Raw genomic sequence first — 20,046 nt, 5'->3', positions numbered from 1 at the left:
CTGGGGGAAACTATGCATTTAAGACCTAGGAGTTGGCCAGGTACAGTGGCTCATGCTTACAATCCCAGAACTTTGGGAGGCAGAGGTGGGAGGACTGCTTGAGCCCAGGAGTGTAAGACCAGCATGGGCAACACAGAGAAGCCTGTCTCTACAAAAAATTAAAAAATAGCTGACCGAGGTTGCACCCACTGGTACTCCCAGCTATTCAGGGGGCTGAGGTGGGAGGATCACTTGAGCCCAGGAGAGACTGCCGTGAGCCATGATCGTGCCACTGCACTCCAGTGTGTGTGACAGAGCAAGACTCTGTCTCAAAAACAAAACAAAACAAAACAAAACAAAACACACCAGGGTGGGCGCAGTGGCTCACACCTGTAATCCCAGCACTTTGGGAGGCCGAGGCGGGGTGGATCACTTGAGGGCAGGAGTTCCAGACCAGCCTGGCCAACATGCTGAAACCCCATCTCTAGTAAAAATACAAAAATTAGCTGGGCGTAGTGGTGTGTGCCTGTAATCCCAGCTACCTGGGAGGCTGAGTCAGGAGAACTGCTTGAATCTAGGAGACAGATTGCACTCCAGCCTAGGCAACAGAGTGAGACCCTGTCTCAAAACAAAACAAAACCACCTAGAAATCATTTGATCTGTAAGTCCAAGAGTCCAGTAAAATTTTGGAAACCAAAGCAGACTGCAAGAAATTAAGATATAGCTAGTGAAGAAGTTAAAAGCCGTAACTTTTCTTCCAAAACAGGCTGAAGGAGGGAAGATGGGAGGGAATGATATTTTGAGGAAATATTACTGAAGGCTGATAGAAAAAAGTCAATTCACTATAGAAGGGGAAACTACTAACCCAAGACACAAAAATGTTAATGGTAAAGAAGGAGCCAAAAGTCAACTGGAAAAAGTGAGACAAAGGGACTAAGTAGAAGAGAAGAATATGAAAAGAGTAAATAGAAAAACTCTTATTTCAAGAAAATAAAATACGACAGAGTTCTCATCAGAAGGCCTTTGTCTCAGTAATTACAGAAGTCATCAAAAAAGTAAAGAAAGAAAGAATGTGAATGGAGGCTTTAGGCAGATTAGAAAGTTTTACTGATCCTCTGGGGCAAAGTATTAATTAGAGCAATCCTTCTCAAAATGTACCTCCACAGACCTACCTGCCTCAGCATTTGCAGGAAAGGTGATAGAAATGCAAATTCATGGGGGCATCAACCCTCACCAGCTGAATTAGAATCTCTAGGGGTGTGACCCAGGCTTCTGGATAAGGTTTTCCAGGTGATTCCTATGCACACGAAACGTTAAAAAGGACTGAATTCTTCACTAGCATGTAAGAGTTATATATAAGTGAATTGTTCAGAAGTCAGAAAGCAGAAATTCAGAGTTCATGATAAAGGCAAAACAATTCCCAGTGATAAAAGTAGGGCCTGACCATGCCTGTGGATATATAAAGTTGAAAAATACAAGAAAGAACTCGAGTTAAAGGTGGCATTAAATCAGGATACAGAGGCAGACTGGATAGAGAAGACTGTGAGCCAGAAATTGTAATCATCAAGGAAGAAGGAATGGACTGCTGGAAATTCATCAGAGAATACAGTAAGATACGGTGGTGTAAATGAGGAAGTTCAAAGATGATGTGGAAAAAGAGGCCTAGAGAAAGTAATGAGGAAGAAGAAATATGCCCGAACTCATCTCAAGAATCAAGGAATTAGAAGGCAAGTAAGTTGGGGGAAAAGTTAAAAATCTCATTCCATTCCTTAAGAACTGGATGACCCTGACCAAGTTATTTAATTTCCCTATGCTTTAGTATCCTCAACTATAAAGTGGGGATAATAATACCTACTTCACAGAGTTGATGTGAGGAATAAACAAAATAATATATGTAAAAAATTTAGAACAGAGCCTGGCATACAGCACTCAAAAGATGTTAGTTATGTCTATTTACCCTAGTACCCTGGTATAATTTCCATTAAACCAGTAAAAGGTTTGCAGCAAGAAAGAGCCAGGCATGCCAATACAACTGCTGTATTGATAGCTGCATGTCATTCAGGAAAGCAAAACTATGGAATCTTGCATGTCTGTAAGAGTTTAAAACTAAGCCATAATAAAGCTTCTAGAAAAAGACTTCAGCATGACTTTCCAGGGAACTTACTTTACAGAGGATGAAATGCCAAGAACTTCAGTGAAAGAGTCTTTATGCAGATAAAACATACAAAGTAAAGTAGGCAAGAATGCAGCTCACTAAACTAGGGATCAGAAAATGTTTGCTCTTTCAAAAGTCAAATAATATTTTAGGCACTGTGGCTATATGGTCTCCCAACACATCTTCTCAACATTCCTCTGACAGACAATAGCAGCCACTGATAACATACAAACAAATGGACATGGCTGTGTTCCAATATAATTTTAATTACAAAAACAGACAGCTGACCAGATTTGGCCTGTGGGTTGTAATTTGTCAACCTCTAATCTAAATAATTATGCACTTCCTGAAAGTTTTCAAGCACAATTTATTAAAGAAGAAAGAGGCTACCTACAGCTTCATATTTCCCACAGATTATCAAGAAAGGTATGGAGTTTTTCACCCCATCTTCTACCAATATCTTAAAATTTTTGTGCTTTAAAAGTTTAATTGTATTTTGGAAAGAAAAAATAATTAAATAATGATAGAAATGTTTTGGCTGGTTCATATTTTGTTTTCTACCAGAGATCTGACGAAAAGCCTTTCTTAAAATATGTTGCATAGAACACTAATCCACAAAATATTAGTATTTCCCATTCTACTACAAAACATAAAAGGGGGTTCTGTGAGTAAATAACTTTGAGAAACACATTTACTTAGAGTTCCACATCTCAGATTACTCCTTAATGGCAGATACAGATTCAACAGTTAATTCATCTACTTATATATGGCCTTTTGACCTTAATATAATTAACCTCTCTGAGCTTCATTTTCCTAACCTCTCCAGACACAGCAATTCTGACATGAATGGTATCTATATTACAATTTTAGGTTTTAGTCTTTTCATCATCAGTTATCTCATTTTTAACCTTACATGAATACATGGACTCTCAAGCTTTAAAATATTTTATATAACTGAGACAATATGGGAAGGACAGCAATCACGTATCATGATAAATTCAGGTGAATTGAAAAGTTAAATGTTTGGATGGAAAAGACAGAAGAAAAAGACCCCGCCACCCACCCAAAACAACTGTTTAAAAAAAAAAAAAAATTTAAGTATACAGGAAGAGCCATTTTGTATCAAAATACCAAGTATAAACTATATACAGAAAGGCCTCTAAGGTGAAAATTAGAACTAGATTGAAAGCAAATTTCCAATTAAAAGAGAAAGTTTCAACATCAATGCCAGTCTTAAATATTAATATTTAATGATTTATTTTTGGCTGGGCACAGCGCTTACACATGTAATCCTACCACTTTGGGAGGCCGAGGCGGGACGGATCACTTGAGGTCAGGAGTTCGATACCAGCCTGGCCAACATGGTGAAACCCTGTGTCTACTAAAAATACAAAAATTAGCCAGGCATGGTGGTGCACGCCTGTAGTCCCAGCTGGTCGGAAGGCTGAGGCAGGAGAATCGCTTGAACCCAGGAGGCGGAGGTTACAGTGAGCCAAGATCGTGCCACTGTACTCCAGCCTGGCGTGACAGAGCGAGACTCTGTTTCAAAAACGTAATAATCATAATAATAATAACTTACTTTCCATCTTTTAATGAATGCTAGCAAAACCACTAAGAATAAGATGAACACACTAATAAAAAATAGACAAAGGATATGAAGATAATTCAATGGAAGATAGACAAAAAAATCGCCTCACTAAATATTAATATTTAAGATAACAAAGTTAAAATAAGTTTTCTCTATTAAATAGGCAAATGATCTCCTCTAACCAGTTACTGTGCCAAAGAATTAGATCTAGGAAAGGGTTTTGTTTAAATATAAGGTAAGACATAAAGTTGCTTAGTTTGACCTTTCCATGGTGCCTTAATTTAAAAAAAGAAAGGAAACTAAGACTTTGATTTTTCATTTTTACTTGATTTATCATAAATTGTGTTTTTATACTAGGGGATAAAAATTTAACAGAAATAGGACTCAACTGCTTTGTAAAACTAACATCATGTGCACTAGTACCTAAGAGTATTTACAGAGTACCCACCATTATTCATAGTAGCTGTGTATGAGCCTCTGTGCCTCTGTTAGTGTTGGAAGGAAAATTAAACAGTAATAAACATCGAGATGCCCTTCTCATTTATGGATTAGTGGAATTCTTTTATAATCTCTCCTTTTTTCCCTCAGAGATAGAAACTCTCATGGTTGACATATGAAGCCTAGTGCAAACTATGTTCAGCAGTTAATTGTGATGACAAGAATGAGAAGGAATTAAAAGTATTCTGCAACATCTTGTGAAGTAGGCCTAGAAAAAGCCAGATATTTACAGACATGAATATACAGATGTGTACAGAGAGAGAAAAAAACTTGTTAATGAAGATAAGAAAGGTGTTCTAACAGTCAGAAAAGTATAATATTTGCAGTCCTATCTAATATTTTCTGTGTGGACCCTAGAAGTTTAACCCTCATTTATGGGCCAGAGTAGTATTTCCCCTTTTAGGACCATTAAATCCCTAGCGATTTCTAGCCAAACCCAAGTGTTGCATATTATTCATGACAAAGCTTAAGTAGACACTTAATCTTTAAAAATATTCACTCAGCCTTCAGGAAAGTTCTAAAACCTGTGTTCAAAATGCCAACTCACTGGGGCACGGTGGCTCAGGCCTGTGATTCCAGCACTTTGGGAGGCTAAGGCAGGCAAATTGCTTGAGCCTAGGAGTTACAGACCAGCCTGAGCAACACAGGGAAACCCTGTCTCCAAAAAAAAAAAGAAGAAGAAAAGAAAGCCCGGGCGCAGCGGCTCACGCCTATAATCCCAGCACTTCGGGAGCCGAGGAGGGCATATCACCTGAGTTCAGGAGTTCAAGACCAGCCTGGCCAACATGGTGAAACCCCGTCTCTACTAAAAATACAAAAATAAGCTAGGTGTGGTGGTGTGCGCCTGTAATCCCAGCTACTCAGGAGGCTGAGGCTGGAGAATCGCTTGAACCTGGGAGGTGAAAGCTGCCGTGAGCCGAGATCGCGCCACTGCATTCCAGCCTGGGCGACAGACTAAGACTCTGTCACAAAAAAAAAAAAGTGTCTGGTACTAGCGGTTAGCTGTAAAACCATTCAGTATCAACTAGTATAATTTTCTTTGTGCAAGTATCATCTTGATTTTAAGAAATTTTTTTATGTTGTTTTACCCATAACCCTGAAGCATGCCAAAAAGAGAAAGAGTATACTAAAGTCTGGACATATTTTTAATACTGTTCCATAAATCACCAGGTAAAAACTGCAAGTAAGACAAAGGTCCATTTACCATGCAGAGAAAACTTACAACAAAAGCCTTCCAACTATAGGTTTCTAGCTATGTTGAAAATGAAGGTATCAACATATATGATACAATGCATTCAATACAATGAATTTATACGGCAAATCAAAAAGGGCCTTTGAAGAAACACAAATAACAACACAACCAGGATTATGAGGCCTCCAAAAAACACACTTGACGAAACTGATGCTTTTTATTATCACAGAGTACACAGCCTGAGAGTTAGGACAGTGTCTTTGGCTACATTGCAAACACTTCAGCTATACTGCCTGGCATATAAAAGATGCAAAGTCATCAGGAGAATGGAGGAAGGGAAGAACTAAGGCAGTCTCTCAAAATGTGTTCCTTGAACCATGTGTGACTGCAGATTACTTTAGATGCTTTATTTGAAAAGCAGATTTTTGAAGCTCAGATTCTCCTGTTAATACACATCCCCAAGGTAACTCCAGCCCCTCACATCAGTCAAAACAGGTAAGAGGTGACAGAACCCTCAGTGTCAGCAGATATATGTTCACTGCTTATGAGCAAAATACAACAAAATGGGAGAAACGGATATAAGGAAAGGGAAGAATGCAGAGATGGAAAGCATTTACTTCTTATTCTGAACCTCATTTTTCTCTCCTTCCCACATCCAAATATGCACAAATATTCACATAAAATATTGGCTACTTCCTTTCCAGTCAATAGGGACTTCCAAAAAGAATTAAGATTTCAAGAATTATTTTGAGAAAGCAGCCTGGTAATTAGCAAGGCAAGCTTAAGAATAAGTGAAGTACAACCACAAATATCTTTTATTTTAAATGAAACGGAAAAGCACAGGCACTGTGACTTAAGCCAAGGAATTTTCCCCATCACTTCTTCTATCCTATCAAAAAATCAAACGTGTCTCTCTGCTTGAGTTCAGATTAGAAGTTTGGTGGTCAAGTTCAAAGCTCTTTCCACAAAATCACATGTTTACAGTTAAAAGTATTCTAGGAAAAGTAGAACAAACAAACCAAAAAAGTATTCTAGGCATAAGATACGGACTAAGAGATCTTCTAACTAGAACTTTTTTTGTTTTTTTAAGGCGAAGTCACCCTCTGTCACCCAGGCTAAGGTGCAACGGCACCATCTCAGCTCACTGCAACCTCCACCTCCCCAGTTCAAGCGATTCTCCCACCTCAGCTTCCCCAATAGCTGGGATTACAGGCACACGCCACCATGCCCAGCTAATTTTTGTATTTTTAGTAGAGACCGGGTTTCACCATCTTGGCCAGGCTGGTCTCGAACTCTCAATCTCAGGTGACCGCCCGCCTTGGCCTCCCAAAGTGCTGGAATTACAGGCGTGAGCCAGCCTAGAACATGTTCTTTAAGAACAGAAATCTTATCTGTGTTATTCACAGTTTGATCTCTAATACCTAAAACAGTGCCTGCTCTTATAAAGGTAAGATACGCCTAAATTGCTAAACAAAAATACCAAAAAATGTAATGATTCAAAGACAAAAGAAGTCTATCTAACAACGACGAAAGAGTCTAGGCATCCCAGTAAGGTGAGAAACGGCCCCATGCAATTTTATCCAAGGATCTAGGGTGACCACTGTTCTATTATTTCAACATGTGGCTTCGAAGGTCACATGTTTGATATCATTCCACTCCAAGGCCTACCCTGCAACATAGAAGAGGTAGAATATGTGTGTAGAAGAATACATGTAGAGCTCCTATTCCATTCCACTGGAGCTAGGTTGGTTATGTGACCACGCCTGTCTGCAAGGATGGCTAGGAAATATAGTCTAATCATGTGCCCAGGAAGTGTGAAGAATAGGCAGCAGTCACTGCAAGCATTTCAATGAAAAAATGTGGGATTCTAGGTGAAGATGTCTAATAGGCAGTTGGACACAGAGATCTAGAGTTCAGAAGAAAAGCCAAAGCCAAAGATACAGATGTGTCAGTCATTAGAAAACAAAATACAGGTCAGTGTTTCTCAAAATTCCAGCCTCCAGACCATTTGCATCACAATCACCCTGTGGGTTTGTTAAAAATACAGATTCCAAGACTCCACTCACTGAATCAGAATCTCAAGATAAAGCCTCAACATCTTCATTTATAATGAGCTTCTAAGTGATTTTTATGGACACAAGTTTTAGAAACATAAGCAAAGGGAATTGCTACCATTGATATAGAGAGATAAAGTTACCATAGCTGAGAGAACATGGCCAAGAAAGTAATTGTTAACATGATCCTATGGTTTCTGGACTTTGTCACTTCGTGCTATTTGTTAGACCAGTAGTTCTCAAGTCTAGCTTCACATTAGAATCACCTGATGAGCAACCCCCTCTTTTTTATTATTTTACTCATTTATTTATTATTTTTTAAAAGACGGAGTCTCACTCTGTTGCCCAGGCTGGTCTCAAGCTCCTGGCCTTAGGCAATCCTCCCACCTGAGTCTTCTAAGTAGCTGGGATTCCAGGTACAAGCCACCGTGCCTGGACTGATGAGCTTTTAAAAAATACTGATGCCCAGGCTTCACCCAAGACCAACTGAATGAGGTCTCCAAGTGCGAGACCCAGGCAGTAGCATTAAAAAAAAAAAAAAAAAAAGTCTTCCACATAATTCAGAGATTTAGAGTACTGCCAAGATTGAGAACCACTGTATTAGTCAAACTATATTACAGGCTCTTCATTCCAGAATCTCAGATTGTTACCCTACCCCAGAGATTGCAAATTCTGGGGTAAAAACTCTGCTTCTAATTAGCTGTGAACAAAAAAAAATTGAGAGATTTCGCATTTTAAAAATCTGGATTTCTGACTTCTTTTGAAGCAGGCCATGCTGGGCTTACATACTCAAATAGAAAAGATCGGCTGATAACAAGAAGCAGCTGCTCCAATCTGGCATTCATTTCCATTCCCTGCCTAGCTACTCTAACTCTATAAGTAATATAGGATAATAGGAGCATTATCACCACAGATAAATATGTGAGCTGTTTACCTGTAACCATTATAAGAACTTTATGCGTAGTGAACGTATTTGTGTACACAGTAATTTAAGTCAATCTTGTAAAAGCTTTCACATCCTCGGCCTCTTTATGAATCAACCCCTCTAACTTCTTCCTTTGAGACCTGGCATTTGAACACAAATACTATCTTTCATCAAGCTCTTGAGTAGTAAATACACATTGAGAACCCTACTTCAAAGGCCTGGGCTATATGAACCTCTAAATTCTCCATCTCCTAAGAAAACAGGGAGAAGCCCAAAAAATTCCTGATATAAGTTCATGCCACCCTACTGTACCCCACATTACCAACCTCCCGGTAACTTCCTCGAATTCCCTGAAGAAGTTAACACAATGGCACAGTCCACATTGTTACCACACATCCTACCCACACCGTGGATGACTTTCAAAATTCACATAATCTGTGCAATAATGTAGGTTCGTGTAGGTTGACCATCTCCTCTCTCTTCACAATTCCTTAGCCATATGTGTAAATCCTAAACTCTGCCATTCATTATCGGGTGTTCTGCAGCTACATTTTTACTGCATTTTCACACTCTAATCACGATATCTTATCCTTCGGTTTTTTTCACTCCTACAATAACTCCATCTCCACGTTACAAATGCCCTTAGTCTCCTATATTTTTGAGCAATCAATGAACCCCATTCTATTCGTTGCCCTTTCAGCCTAAAGGGCAGTATTTGGATCACTCTATAAATACCAACCATTTTTCTGCCCTTGCAATTCTGATGTATCATCTTAGCCAATCCAAAGCCTGAATCAATTCCAAAATCTGTGATTTCCTCACAGATATATACTTGGATTGCCATAAAGAGAAAAAAATCACACTAGAGAAAAATCACACAAACCAACAGGTTGGTCCCACTACAGCTTCATGGTCTCTAATTTCTACTGTGTTTTCAATTCTGCTGAGTATTTTATCATTGATGACCTCAATCTCCCAAAATATACTGTTTTAAAAGTTTCATTTTCCACCACAATCATAAAGGTGTTGCCCTGAGTTCTGACTTTATAGTTCATCCGTCTTGTCTAACTACATCTCATTGGACAATCTCAATTTTGAATGTAACTCCTCCCTTGAAACCATTCCTCCTATATATGGCAATATATACTGTACACACAATAAATAAAAAATACAGATATTTCTCTATGCCTTATTTCCACATCCAACAAGCATGCCTGTTAATTTTCTACTTCCTAAGTATCTGTCAAATTTAACCCTTTTCCCCATTCCAACTCCCCTTCTCCAATTCAGATATTCATAATTTCTTGTTCAATCTCCAATGTCATCTTTAAAAGTCATCCTCTACACTGAACACAAAATAAACTACAATCTCATTAGTTTACCTTACCCCTCCTCTCCCTACCTGGTTAATATTTCTCAGCAGTTAATATTTTCTTAGTAGTAACTGCTAATAGGATAAAGCTCCTACAGTGAACTTTTTCTAGAACCATAGCACAGGATAAGGGTTGCTTTGTCTTCCTCGAGCACTTATACAGCTTCACCCTATTTCAGATTATGTTATCTACTTGTACATTCATTTCACTCTCTAGATGGTAAGCTGGTGATATAAGCATGGTGCCCTACATATAAACATTTGTACTACTCAAAAAACATTTGCACCACTTAATTAAACCAAAAATGTTCTATAGTATTGTTCTCTGTCAAACAGTAAATTGCCTAAGATAAAACTTGCTACAGTAAAATTAAACAGAAAATCTACTCTATTTTTAAAAAAATAAGTATGAAAATACTCAACACTACTTAATCAAAAATTTCCATAAGTGAATACAGAAAAGTACCCCAGTACTTTTTTTATTTTTTTTTTTTTATTGTTTGAGACAGAGTCTCACTCTGTTGCCCAGGCTCACTGCAACTCTGCCTCCCAGGTTCAAGTGATTCTCGTGCCTCAGCCTTCCGAGCAGCTGGGATTACAGGAGCATGCCACCACACCCAGATAATTTTTGTACTTTTAGTAGAGATGGGGTTTCGCTATGCTGGCCAGGCTGGTCTCAAACTCCTAACCTCAGGTGATCCACCCACCTCGGGCTCCCAAAGTACTTGGATTACAAGCGTGAGCCACCCAGGCTGGTCTCAAACTCCTGACCTCAGGTGATCCACCCACCTCGGGATCCCAAAGTGTTTGGATTACAAGCGTGAGCCACCTGCCTGGCCTTTTTTTTTTAAATTTTTTGAGAGGTTCTCACTCTTGTCACCCAGGCTGGAGTGCAGTGCTGTGATCACAGCTCACTGCAACCTCAACCTCCCAGGCTCAAGCAATTCACCCACATCAGCTTCCAAAGGTACCAAGCACATGCCACCACACCCAACTAATTTTTTTGGGTTTTTTTGTAGAAATGGGGTCTCCTTATGTTGCCCTGACTGGTCTCGAACTCCTGGGCTGAAGCTATCCTCCCACTTCAGCCTCCCAAAGTGCTGGAATTACAGGCGTGAGCCACCACACCCAGCCCCTAGTATTTAAAAATAAAGTATATTGGCCACTTGATGATACTCTTGTTCCATATTTTAAAACATTATATAATACTTTAAATCAGTTCCATCCTAAGATTTATCACTATTATTTTATTCTATTTTGAGACAGAGTTTCGCTCTTATTGCCCAAGCTGGAGTGCAGTGGTGCAATCTTGGCTCACTGCAACCTCCGCTTCCCAGGTTCAAGCAATTTTCACGCCTCAGTCTCCTGAGTAGCTGGGACTACAGGCATGTGCCACCATGCCTGGCTAATTTTTGTATTTTTAGTAGAGACAGGGTTTTGCCATGTTGGCCAGGCTGGTCTCAAACTCCCGGCCTCAAGTGATCCGCCCACCTTGGCCTCTCAAAATGCTGGGATTACAGGTGTGAGCCACTGCGCCCAACGACTAAGGTTTATTATAAGATCTCATAACTACAAGGGGAGAAAATGACCTGAAAACAACTCATCCTAAGTCACTAACTCTTGGTAGAGTATGACATGTTTCTTTGATACGAAATGAAATAAATCCTGATATATTCTGAATTTCATCTACAAACATGTTTTGAAAAAAAAAGACATTATAATCATTGTGTAAATACAGAAACAAGGTGAGCAGGTGATGACACACTTGAAATGTAGATAACTTTACCAGGCATGCCCAAATATGAAAGTGATCACTTTCAGAGTGGGGCGGGGCAGTGGGGAGTGGGCAGCAGGGAAAAAGACAGAAAACTTGACACATGCTCTTTTGTTCCATTAGCTGTTATTTAATTCAGTTGCTTCCAATAATTCTACACTTCCATTAGTAAAACACATTTGAATATAAACCACTAATACATGTATGCTAGATTTATAAAGTATATAATGTTCTACAACATGAAACACATAACAACGTGAAAAAAAAACAGCTAGGGCATAAAGTTCCACTGCCAGTAATAGGCCTGTGGAAAATGGTGTGAAAGCAAGGTGGCCCTGTAACACCCACCCAGTGGTGGCAAACTACAAAAAATAAAAATAAAAAATTTAATTAAATAATTAATTTTAAAAACGGTGCTGGAGAGAGCAAGAAGGAAGACTCATGTGGTCAGAATAATAACCACTTTTAGGGGTGTGAACAAACACAGTGATGATACTGGTGTCAGGTCTGGAATTTGACTTTATCTTACCTACAAGGTTATAAATTAGACTGTTACTGTTTCCTGGATCCTAGCAGACTTATGGGTCAGAAAAAAAACTTTATCACTCATAGCACGGCAAGCAACACAAGCATTGGCATGTTTGTGTCAGTTCGCTCTGGTACCACGTTCAGGGGTAACGTGATATAAGCCTAGATATATGTGGCACATGCAGTGGGTGTGGGTCACAACTGAGGAACACTGAACTTTTTACACCAAGCAATAAGCAAGCCTGCTATTTGACAAACAGGGAGACATTACTCTGGCCTTCAAGATTGCTCATTACAAACACATCTCTGAGAACTACCCTGAATAATGAGTGAACAGAGTCTTGCATATCTCGGCAAGATGTGCAGAAGTATAAGACACCCACAGAGGACTGTCTCTCCTAACAACTGGGAGCCAGATTTCCCACAGATGGAAAAAGGAGATAAAAGTATGAAATAAAGGAAAAGTTATTGCCATGATCTCATAGTCATGAATACATACAAACACTGTATAAAAATAAATGCAGAAGTAAAAGTCTGTGTGTGTCTGTGTGTTCAGATTCTTGGCTTCAAAAAATCACTCTCCACTGCAGAAAGCCTGTGTTCCTTGGAGAAACACCTGCATTTAGAGTGAGGCAGAGAAGCCTGAGACTGAAACATCTTGTGTCAGAAAGAGGTGACCAAAGAATGATGTCAACATGTCAAAACAACACAGATGACCCTGGTTTGGCGATGGATTCTTAGACACCAAAAGCATGAATAACAAAAGAAAAAAAATAAATTGGACTTCATGAAAATTTAAAATGTGCATCAAAGAACATTATCAATAAAGCAAAAAGACAATTAACAGAATGGAAGAAAATATTGCAAATCATGTATCAGGAATAGCTTAATATCATACTCCTAAAATTCAACAACAAAAAGACAAAAAACCCAGTTTAAAAAAAAAAAATCAAAAAACTCAAAACAGACATTACTCCAAAGATATACAAATGACCAATAAGCACAAGAAATGATGTTCATCATCACTAGTCTCATTAGGAAAATGCAAATCAAAACCACAATGAGATACGACTTCATGCTCACAAGGATGGTTACACACACAGACGCAGACACAGACACAGACACACACGGAATATAACAAGCATTGGCAAGAATGTGGAGCAACTGGGAACCTTCTACATTGTTAACAGGAAAGTAAAATGGTGCTGCCACTATGGAAAATGGCTTGGTGGTTCCTCAAAAAAGATAAGCATGGAATTACCATATGATTCAGTAATTCCACTCTTACAAACGTACCCACAAACCTGAAAACACGGACTCAAAAGAGATATTTGTACGTCAATATTCACTGTAGCATTTATTCACAATGCCAAAAGTTGAAAACAATTCAAATGTGGGTTTCTGTACCCACTAGAATTAAATTAATTCTATTCAACACTGTCAATAGAATTAATGCTCATGAATTGTGTACTTAAAAATTACGTAAATGGCATACTTTATTGTGTTATATATATTCTGTCACAAGAAAATATTTGAAAAACAAAACCAACCAACCAACCACAGAAGCTAACTTGAAGGGACTCTCACTGGCCAAATTTGAGCATCAAAATAGTGACAGCAATGAATTACAACCCACTGAATAAAAGAGGAATCTATTAGTCCATACATACATAAACAAAGTTTTGTCTGTTTTAAGGGGGTAAAGAGGTGAAGAGAAAGTTCTTCCTTACAATAGAACGCCAGCATAATAAATATAGAAAGAATGGGCTAACCACCCATTAAAACCCATCATATTTGTTTAGTAGGGTTGGACTGCCATAGCAAATTATCATAGGCTTAAACAACAAACTATTTATATTTCTCATAGTTCTGGAGCTGGGAAATCCAAGATCAAGGTACGAGCAGATCTGGTGGTGTCCAGTGAGGACCTTCTTCTTGGTTTGACAATGGTTGTCTTCTCATTGTATCCTCACATGGTGGAGAGCAAGCTCTTATGTCTCTTCTCAATAAGGTACCAATCCCATTCATGAGGAATCCACCTTTATGACCAAATCTTACCTCCCAAAAGGCCTACCTCCTAATACCATCACAGTGGGGGGCTAAGATTTCAACATGAATCTGAGGGGACATAAATACTATGTCCATAATATTAATAATTAACTCGGGCAAAACCATCAGTGGATGCTAAAACTAGCAGCTAAAAGTGAACAAGAAATGATACAAACACATAGTTTCAAAGTATCTCCACACAAAGCAATTTCAGGGGGAAGGACAACTTAATAGTAAAGAAACTTTGCAGACTCCATTTTAAACAAGTGATAAAAGTCAAAGATACCAATAAGGGCACAAACCAACAACATGTGCAGCCTATAGGAAGAAAAAGAATTCAGCGGCTAGGCGCCGTGGCTCATGCCTGTAATCCAAGCATTTTGGGAGGCCAAGGCAGGCAGATCACGAGGTCAGGAGTCCGAGACCAGCCTGGCCAACATAGTGAAACATCGTATCTACTGCAAATACAAAAATTAGCCAGGTATGGTGGCACACGCCTGCAGTCCCAGCTACACGGAGGCTGAGGCAGGGGAATCACTTGAATCTGGGAGGCAGAGGTTGCAGTGAGCCAAGACCACGCCACTGCACTCCAGCCTGGGTGACAGAGTGAGACTTCGTCTCAAAAAAAAAAACCAAAAAAAACTTAGCATCACTTCAGGAACTGTCCTGGCAAAAACGTACAACCTAGACCTAATCTCTAATCATAAAGAAATACAAGACAAACCTAAACTGAGAAAGAAAAAAAACAACTTGCCCTGTATTCATCTTGCCAAAAACACTAAACCATAAAAATCAAGGGAAGACTAAGGAGCTGTTCCAGATTGAAGAAGCCTATGAAAATGTGATTTGTGAGCCCAGATTAAATTTTTTTGCTATAAAGCACATTACTGGGGGCATTTCTGGAGACATTGATGAAATCTCTAGTGAAGGGTTACAGGAGTTCTTTCAGTTATTCTCGCAATTTTTCTTTTCTTTTTTTTTTTTTTTTGAGACGGAGTCTCACTCTGTTGCTTAGGCTGGATGGAGTGCAATGGGTGATCTCAGCTCACTGCAGCCTCCATCTCCTGAGTTTAAGTGATTCTCCTGCTTCAGCCTCCCGAGTAGCTGGGACTACAGGTGTGTGCCACCACGCCTGACTAATTTTTGTATTTTTAATGGAGACGAGGTTTTGTCATAATGGCTAGGCTAGTCTCAAACTCCTGACTTCAAGTGATCCACCTGCCTCAGCCTCCCAAAGTGCTGGGATTAAAGGCGTGAGCCATCGTCCCTGGTCAGTCTTTCAAATCTTTTAATATTTTCTTCCTACAGGACAAAGAATCACTTTGTACACCCCACTGACAGAAACAAAAACACTGACATGGCTTTCCTAACTGCTCAGAACATTACCAACAGATACAACTATTCTCTTTGCATGGTTTACAATGCATTAAATCTTTTTCTACAACAACAGCTATTTTCTGTTCACAAAGTCTTTCAAGTAGGAAAGCTTCAGTGAGCCCACCTGATATAGGGACCAGCTTACAGAAGCCAGATAGATGCCAGGCAGTAAAAGCTATAGCTACTGTGATAGCATAAAACCTGAGACATTATTGAAGATACTCAAACATCAAGTGAAGACATAGGCAGATATGGACAATACAAATACTCTCTATTCCCTGCTTTTTCTTTGTAAAAATTATGTTTTGTTATTTGTTAAATATGTATAATTCATATTAAAATGTAGGCTACATGAAGTTGAAGGCTTTATATTCCCAAAGACTAGAAGAACATCTGACACATCAAACACAAGAAATATTTAATAAATGAATGAATATACCATCCAGAATTAACTCCATACCCTGAAAACAGAGAATATACCTTGTTTTAATGCCCATGGTATAGTTATGGAAGCTGATCAACTAATGAACCATTAATAATCATGGATTTTAAAAGTAAAATTACAGTACAGGCAACACTATCATCACAGAATAATTAGAATACAGTATGTCAGAATCTGTGTAAATTACTATATATCAGAATCATGGGATACAGTTAGGGCACTACTTAAAGGAAATTTCAAACTACTTACATTAAATAAGAAAAATAAACTATCCAAATTAAAATGTTAAGATTTTTATTAAAAACAAATAAAACACATGTGTAAAAGCATTTTTAGCAGGCAAACTGACATCTATTAATATTTACAATACATATATATACCCACTGACCCAGAAATTCTGCTTCTAGTAACCTATCTTATAAAAACTAAAGTACTAATTCATGAAAATATTATGTACCAGAATTTACTGCAGCACTGTTTTGTACTGTAAACAGAGTGACTAGCTAAATTATTTGGCATATCCTCACCATGAACTATTACTTGGCCATTAAAAAGACTCAATTTGGTTGGATTATAGGCTCATGCCTATAATCCCAGCACTTTGGGAGACCAAGGCAGGAGGATTGCTTGAGCCCAGGAGTTCAAGACCATCTGAGGCAATCAAGTGAGACCTCATCTCTACAAAAAAGTTAAAAAATAAAATAAAATAAAATAGATGGGTATGGTAGTGCACACCTGTGGTCCCAGCTACTCGGCAGGCTAAGGCAGGAGGAATGCTTAAGCCTGGCAGTTCCAGGCCACAGTGAGCCGTGATCACACCATTGCACTCAAGCCTGGGCAACAGAACTTTGTCTCAAAAAAAAAACAACAAAAAAGACTCAGTTAAACAATCAAAAACCCTAAATGTTTATGAATATAGAGAAAAATATGGAAGAATTTATACCAAGATGTTATCATGGCTGTGGCGATGAGAGATTTATATATGTGTTTTTATTTCATTTACGTGACATTTTATATGCATACACAAAATGTTTTTTTAAAAAAGACAGGAAGAGAAAAATAAAATTAACATAAAAACTGTTATTTTACAAACTGAAAAATCACAATGGCAAAGATATAGAATCAACCTAAATGTCCATCAATGGATGACTGGATAAAGAAAATGTAGTACATACAGACAATGGCATACTATTCAGCCATAAAAAAGAATGAAATCATGTCTTCTGCAGCAACGTGGATGGAACTGCAGGCCGTTATCTTAAGTGAAACAACTCAGAAACATAAAGTCAGAGACTGAATGTCCTCACTTCTCACTAATAAGTGGGAGCTAGATAATGTGTACATATGGACATAGAGAGCGGAATGAGAGAAAAGAGAGACTTGGAAGGGTGAGAGGCGACTGAGGGATGAGAAATTACTTAATGGGTACAATATACATTATTCAAGTGGTGGGATACACTAAAAACCCAGACTTCACCACTACACAATATATTCATGCAACAAAACTGCACTTGTATCCATTAAAATTATACAAATAAAAAATAATAAAAATAAATAAAAACAATTAAGTTAAAATAAATTTATTTGCAGATATTTCTTTGGAGGAGAAAGATAAGCCACTAGATGATCTAATTTTTCAAAGTGTTTTACAATTCTGCTTTTCATATAGGTCTTAATTATATCAGACATTATCTGGATATATCAGGCTCCAGTGTCACGTTTTTTAAATGTTTATCCCAGCACACTATTTATTGAAAAGTTCATTCTTTCTCCATTGGATTTGTAATGCCACTGCTACTATATCCCAAACTCCAGATATATTTAGATTTATTTGCAGATTCTGTTTCACTGGTCTATTTGACATCAACAGTACAACACTGTTTACATCACTACAGCTTTATAATTACGCACATATGGTATCTTGAGTCTTCACGTCTTTTTCAAGGCATTTTTGCCATTTAGCCCTTTACTCTTTCATATTACTTTTAAAAATCAACTTGTCAACTTCCATGCAAAATAAAAAATAAAAAAATTTTGATTTTTGACTGGAACCAAATTAAATTATCACCTTAATTTGAGGAGAACTGATATTTATATGACATTGAGTCTTCCTAGCTAAGGATGTCATGATTCTCCTTTTACTCTGATTTACTTTTATTTCCTTTAAAAATGACTTGTAATTTCCTTATATAGGTCTCATACACTTTTGGTGTGTTTATTCCTATTATTCATTACAGTTTTTATGGTAAAGTATTTTGAAAACAAATATTCTAATTTATGCTGATAGCTGATCTTATTACATTGAACCTTGCTAATTTCCTAATAGTTCTTGCAGTCTATAGACTTTCCTAGATTTTCTGCATAATTATATTATCTTTAAATAGTTGTGTTTTTCATTCTAATTCTTACAACTTATTTATTTTTCGCTTTACTGTAGGGGTTGTTACCATGTTGAGTGGAAGCAGTGACTAGGTGTCATTGTTTGGTTCTGATTTTAAAGCAAATGTTTCTAACTTTACCACTCAGTATAGCAAATGCCCAATTACCCAGTCAAGGAAATTCTCTGCTGGCTATTTTTATAACTACTCAGTGATGAATTTTATCAAAGCATTTTTTTCAGCATCTATTCTATTACTTCTTTTGGAAGAAACAGTCTGCCATGGGTTCTGAATGTCCCTGCACATAATTGCCATGTATGTCAAATTCCAAGACCAAACTATCCACTGACACTGAACAGTTTCTGAGGCTGGTTACAGAGACGATTAAAAAGGTTAAGGTGACCACAATGTGACTACCATGGCAGGTCACTCCCAGGGAAAAGAGGACTAGCTTGCTTTCTGCTTTCTACAAAAGGTACCAAGCTCTTGACCCTGGGTTCCACAGCCACAGTGTATCCCACTGTGTGCATAGCCACCATCTCTGCCTATCATATCGCCCTGTGGGATTTGGGGACAGGGAACCTGCACTACAATCCTGATCCTCTTGCTGACTGCTGTGCTGTGAATAAAAATCTGTCTTGCTCTGATTCACCGAATCTTGTCTACTTTTGGCATCTATGAAGTTGTGACAGTTGATGCCTTGCCACTCTCTGAGACTGGGGTTCTTTTCCCTGATAGTTCATAAGAAATCTTTACAAGGCTCCTTTTACAACTTCCAATACCACCACTGTGATGTCATTTAAAAACAAAAACTATCAATCGATTTAAATGTGTCCATCGTTTCCTTCCCACAACTATTCTATTAGATGCCCTCTATAAGTAATCAAAGCCAACAATGATGGAGGCCCTTGCAAAATGTGTTTCCCAAAAGAACTTTATTAAAGAAACTGAGATAATGCCTTACAATACTCTTTGTAAGAACCCAAGTATTTCCAGAATACTTCTGAAAAAATGCCTTACTTTCTAATTAAGCAAACCTATCAAATTAAGTTCTAATTAAGTAAACCTCATAATCCATACCACACATTAATTTAATAATTAACTTGCAAAACTACATCAATAGTTTTTTGTTTTTTGTTTTTTTTTAAAGACAGAGTCTCACTCTGTTGCCCAGGCTGGAGTGCAGTTGCATGATCTCAGCTCACTGCAACCTCCACCTCCCAGGTTCAAGCAATTCTCCTGCCTCAACCTCCCGAGTAGCTGGGATTACAGGCGACCACCACCATGCCTAGTTAATTTTTTTTTTTTTGTACTTTTAGTAAAGGCGGGGTTCTACCATGTTGGCCAGGCTGGTCTCGAACTCCTGACCTCAAGTGATTTGCCCACCTTGGCCTCCCAAAGCACAGAGATTACCAGTGTGAGCCACCACACCAGGCCCAAATATTTTTAAATATATTTTTTATGATTTACAAAATGCCAAGTTATGTGGAACACTAGTTATCAGTGCTATTATACTGCATAGTCACATAAAGAATATAATGCTTGTTGCTTTCAAACTCTAAAATCCCAGTAAAATATTTCATCTATGTGCTTGAGTCTATATTTCAAAAGCAGACATCTCGATGAGTCAAGTATCAAAGTACTTATGCTATTATTTTTATCCTTTTACCTGTATTCAGGTTGCCTGCTTGCAGAATGATCATCTCTTGTCCATCTATAGCCAGATTCATCCTGT

The 20,046-nt window shown here is 38.2% G+C and overlaps 1 protein-coding gene across 24 annotated transcripts in view; it reads right to left on the bottom strand.

Annotated features, from left to right (window-relative positions):
* Nucleotides 1-20,046, bottom strand: part of PPHLN1 (periphilin 1) — a 125,597-nt gene that overhangs the window by 78,241 nt on the left and 27,310 nt on the right. For all 24 annotated transcript variants that reach the window (XM_017945801.3, XM_017945804.3, XM_017945797.3 and 21 more), the window contains one exon: nt 19,981-20,042. In XM_017945801.3, coding sequence (XP_017801290.1) covers nt 19,981-20,042 — 62 coding nt within the window. The remainder of the gene's footprint in view (nt 1-19,980; nt 20,043-20,046) is intronic.

The sequence above is a fragment of the Papio anubis genome, chromosome 9 (genome assembly GCF_008728515.1).
Source record: "Papio anubis isolate 15944 chromosome 9, Panubis1.0, whole genome shotgun sequence".
Classification (NCBI taxonomy): Eukaryota; Metazoa; Chordata; class Mammalia; order Primates; family Cercopithecidae; genus Papio; species Papio anubis.
This window is presented reverse-complemented; position numbering and strand designations above follow the sequence as displayed.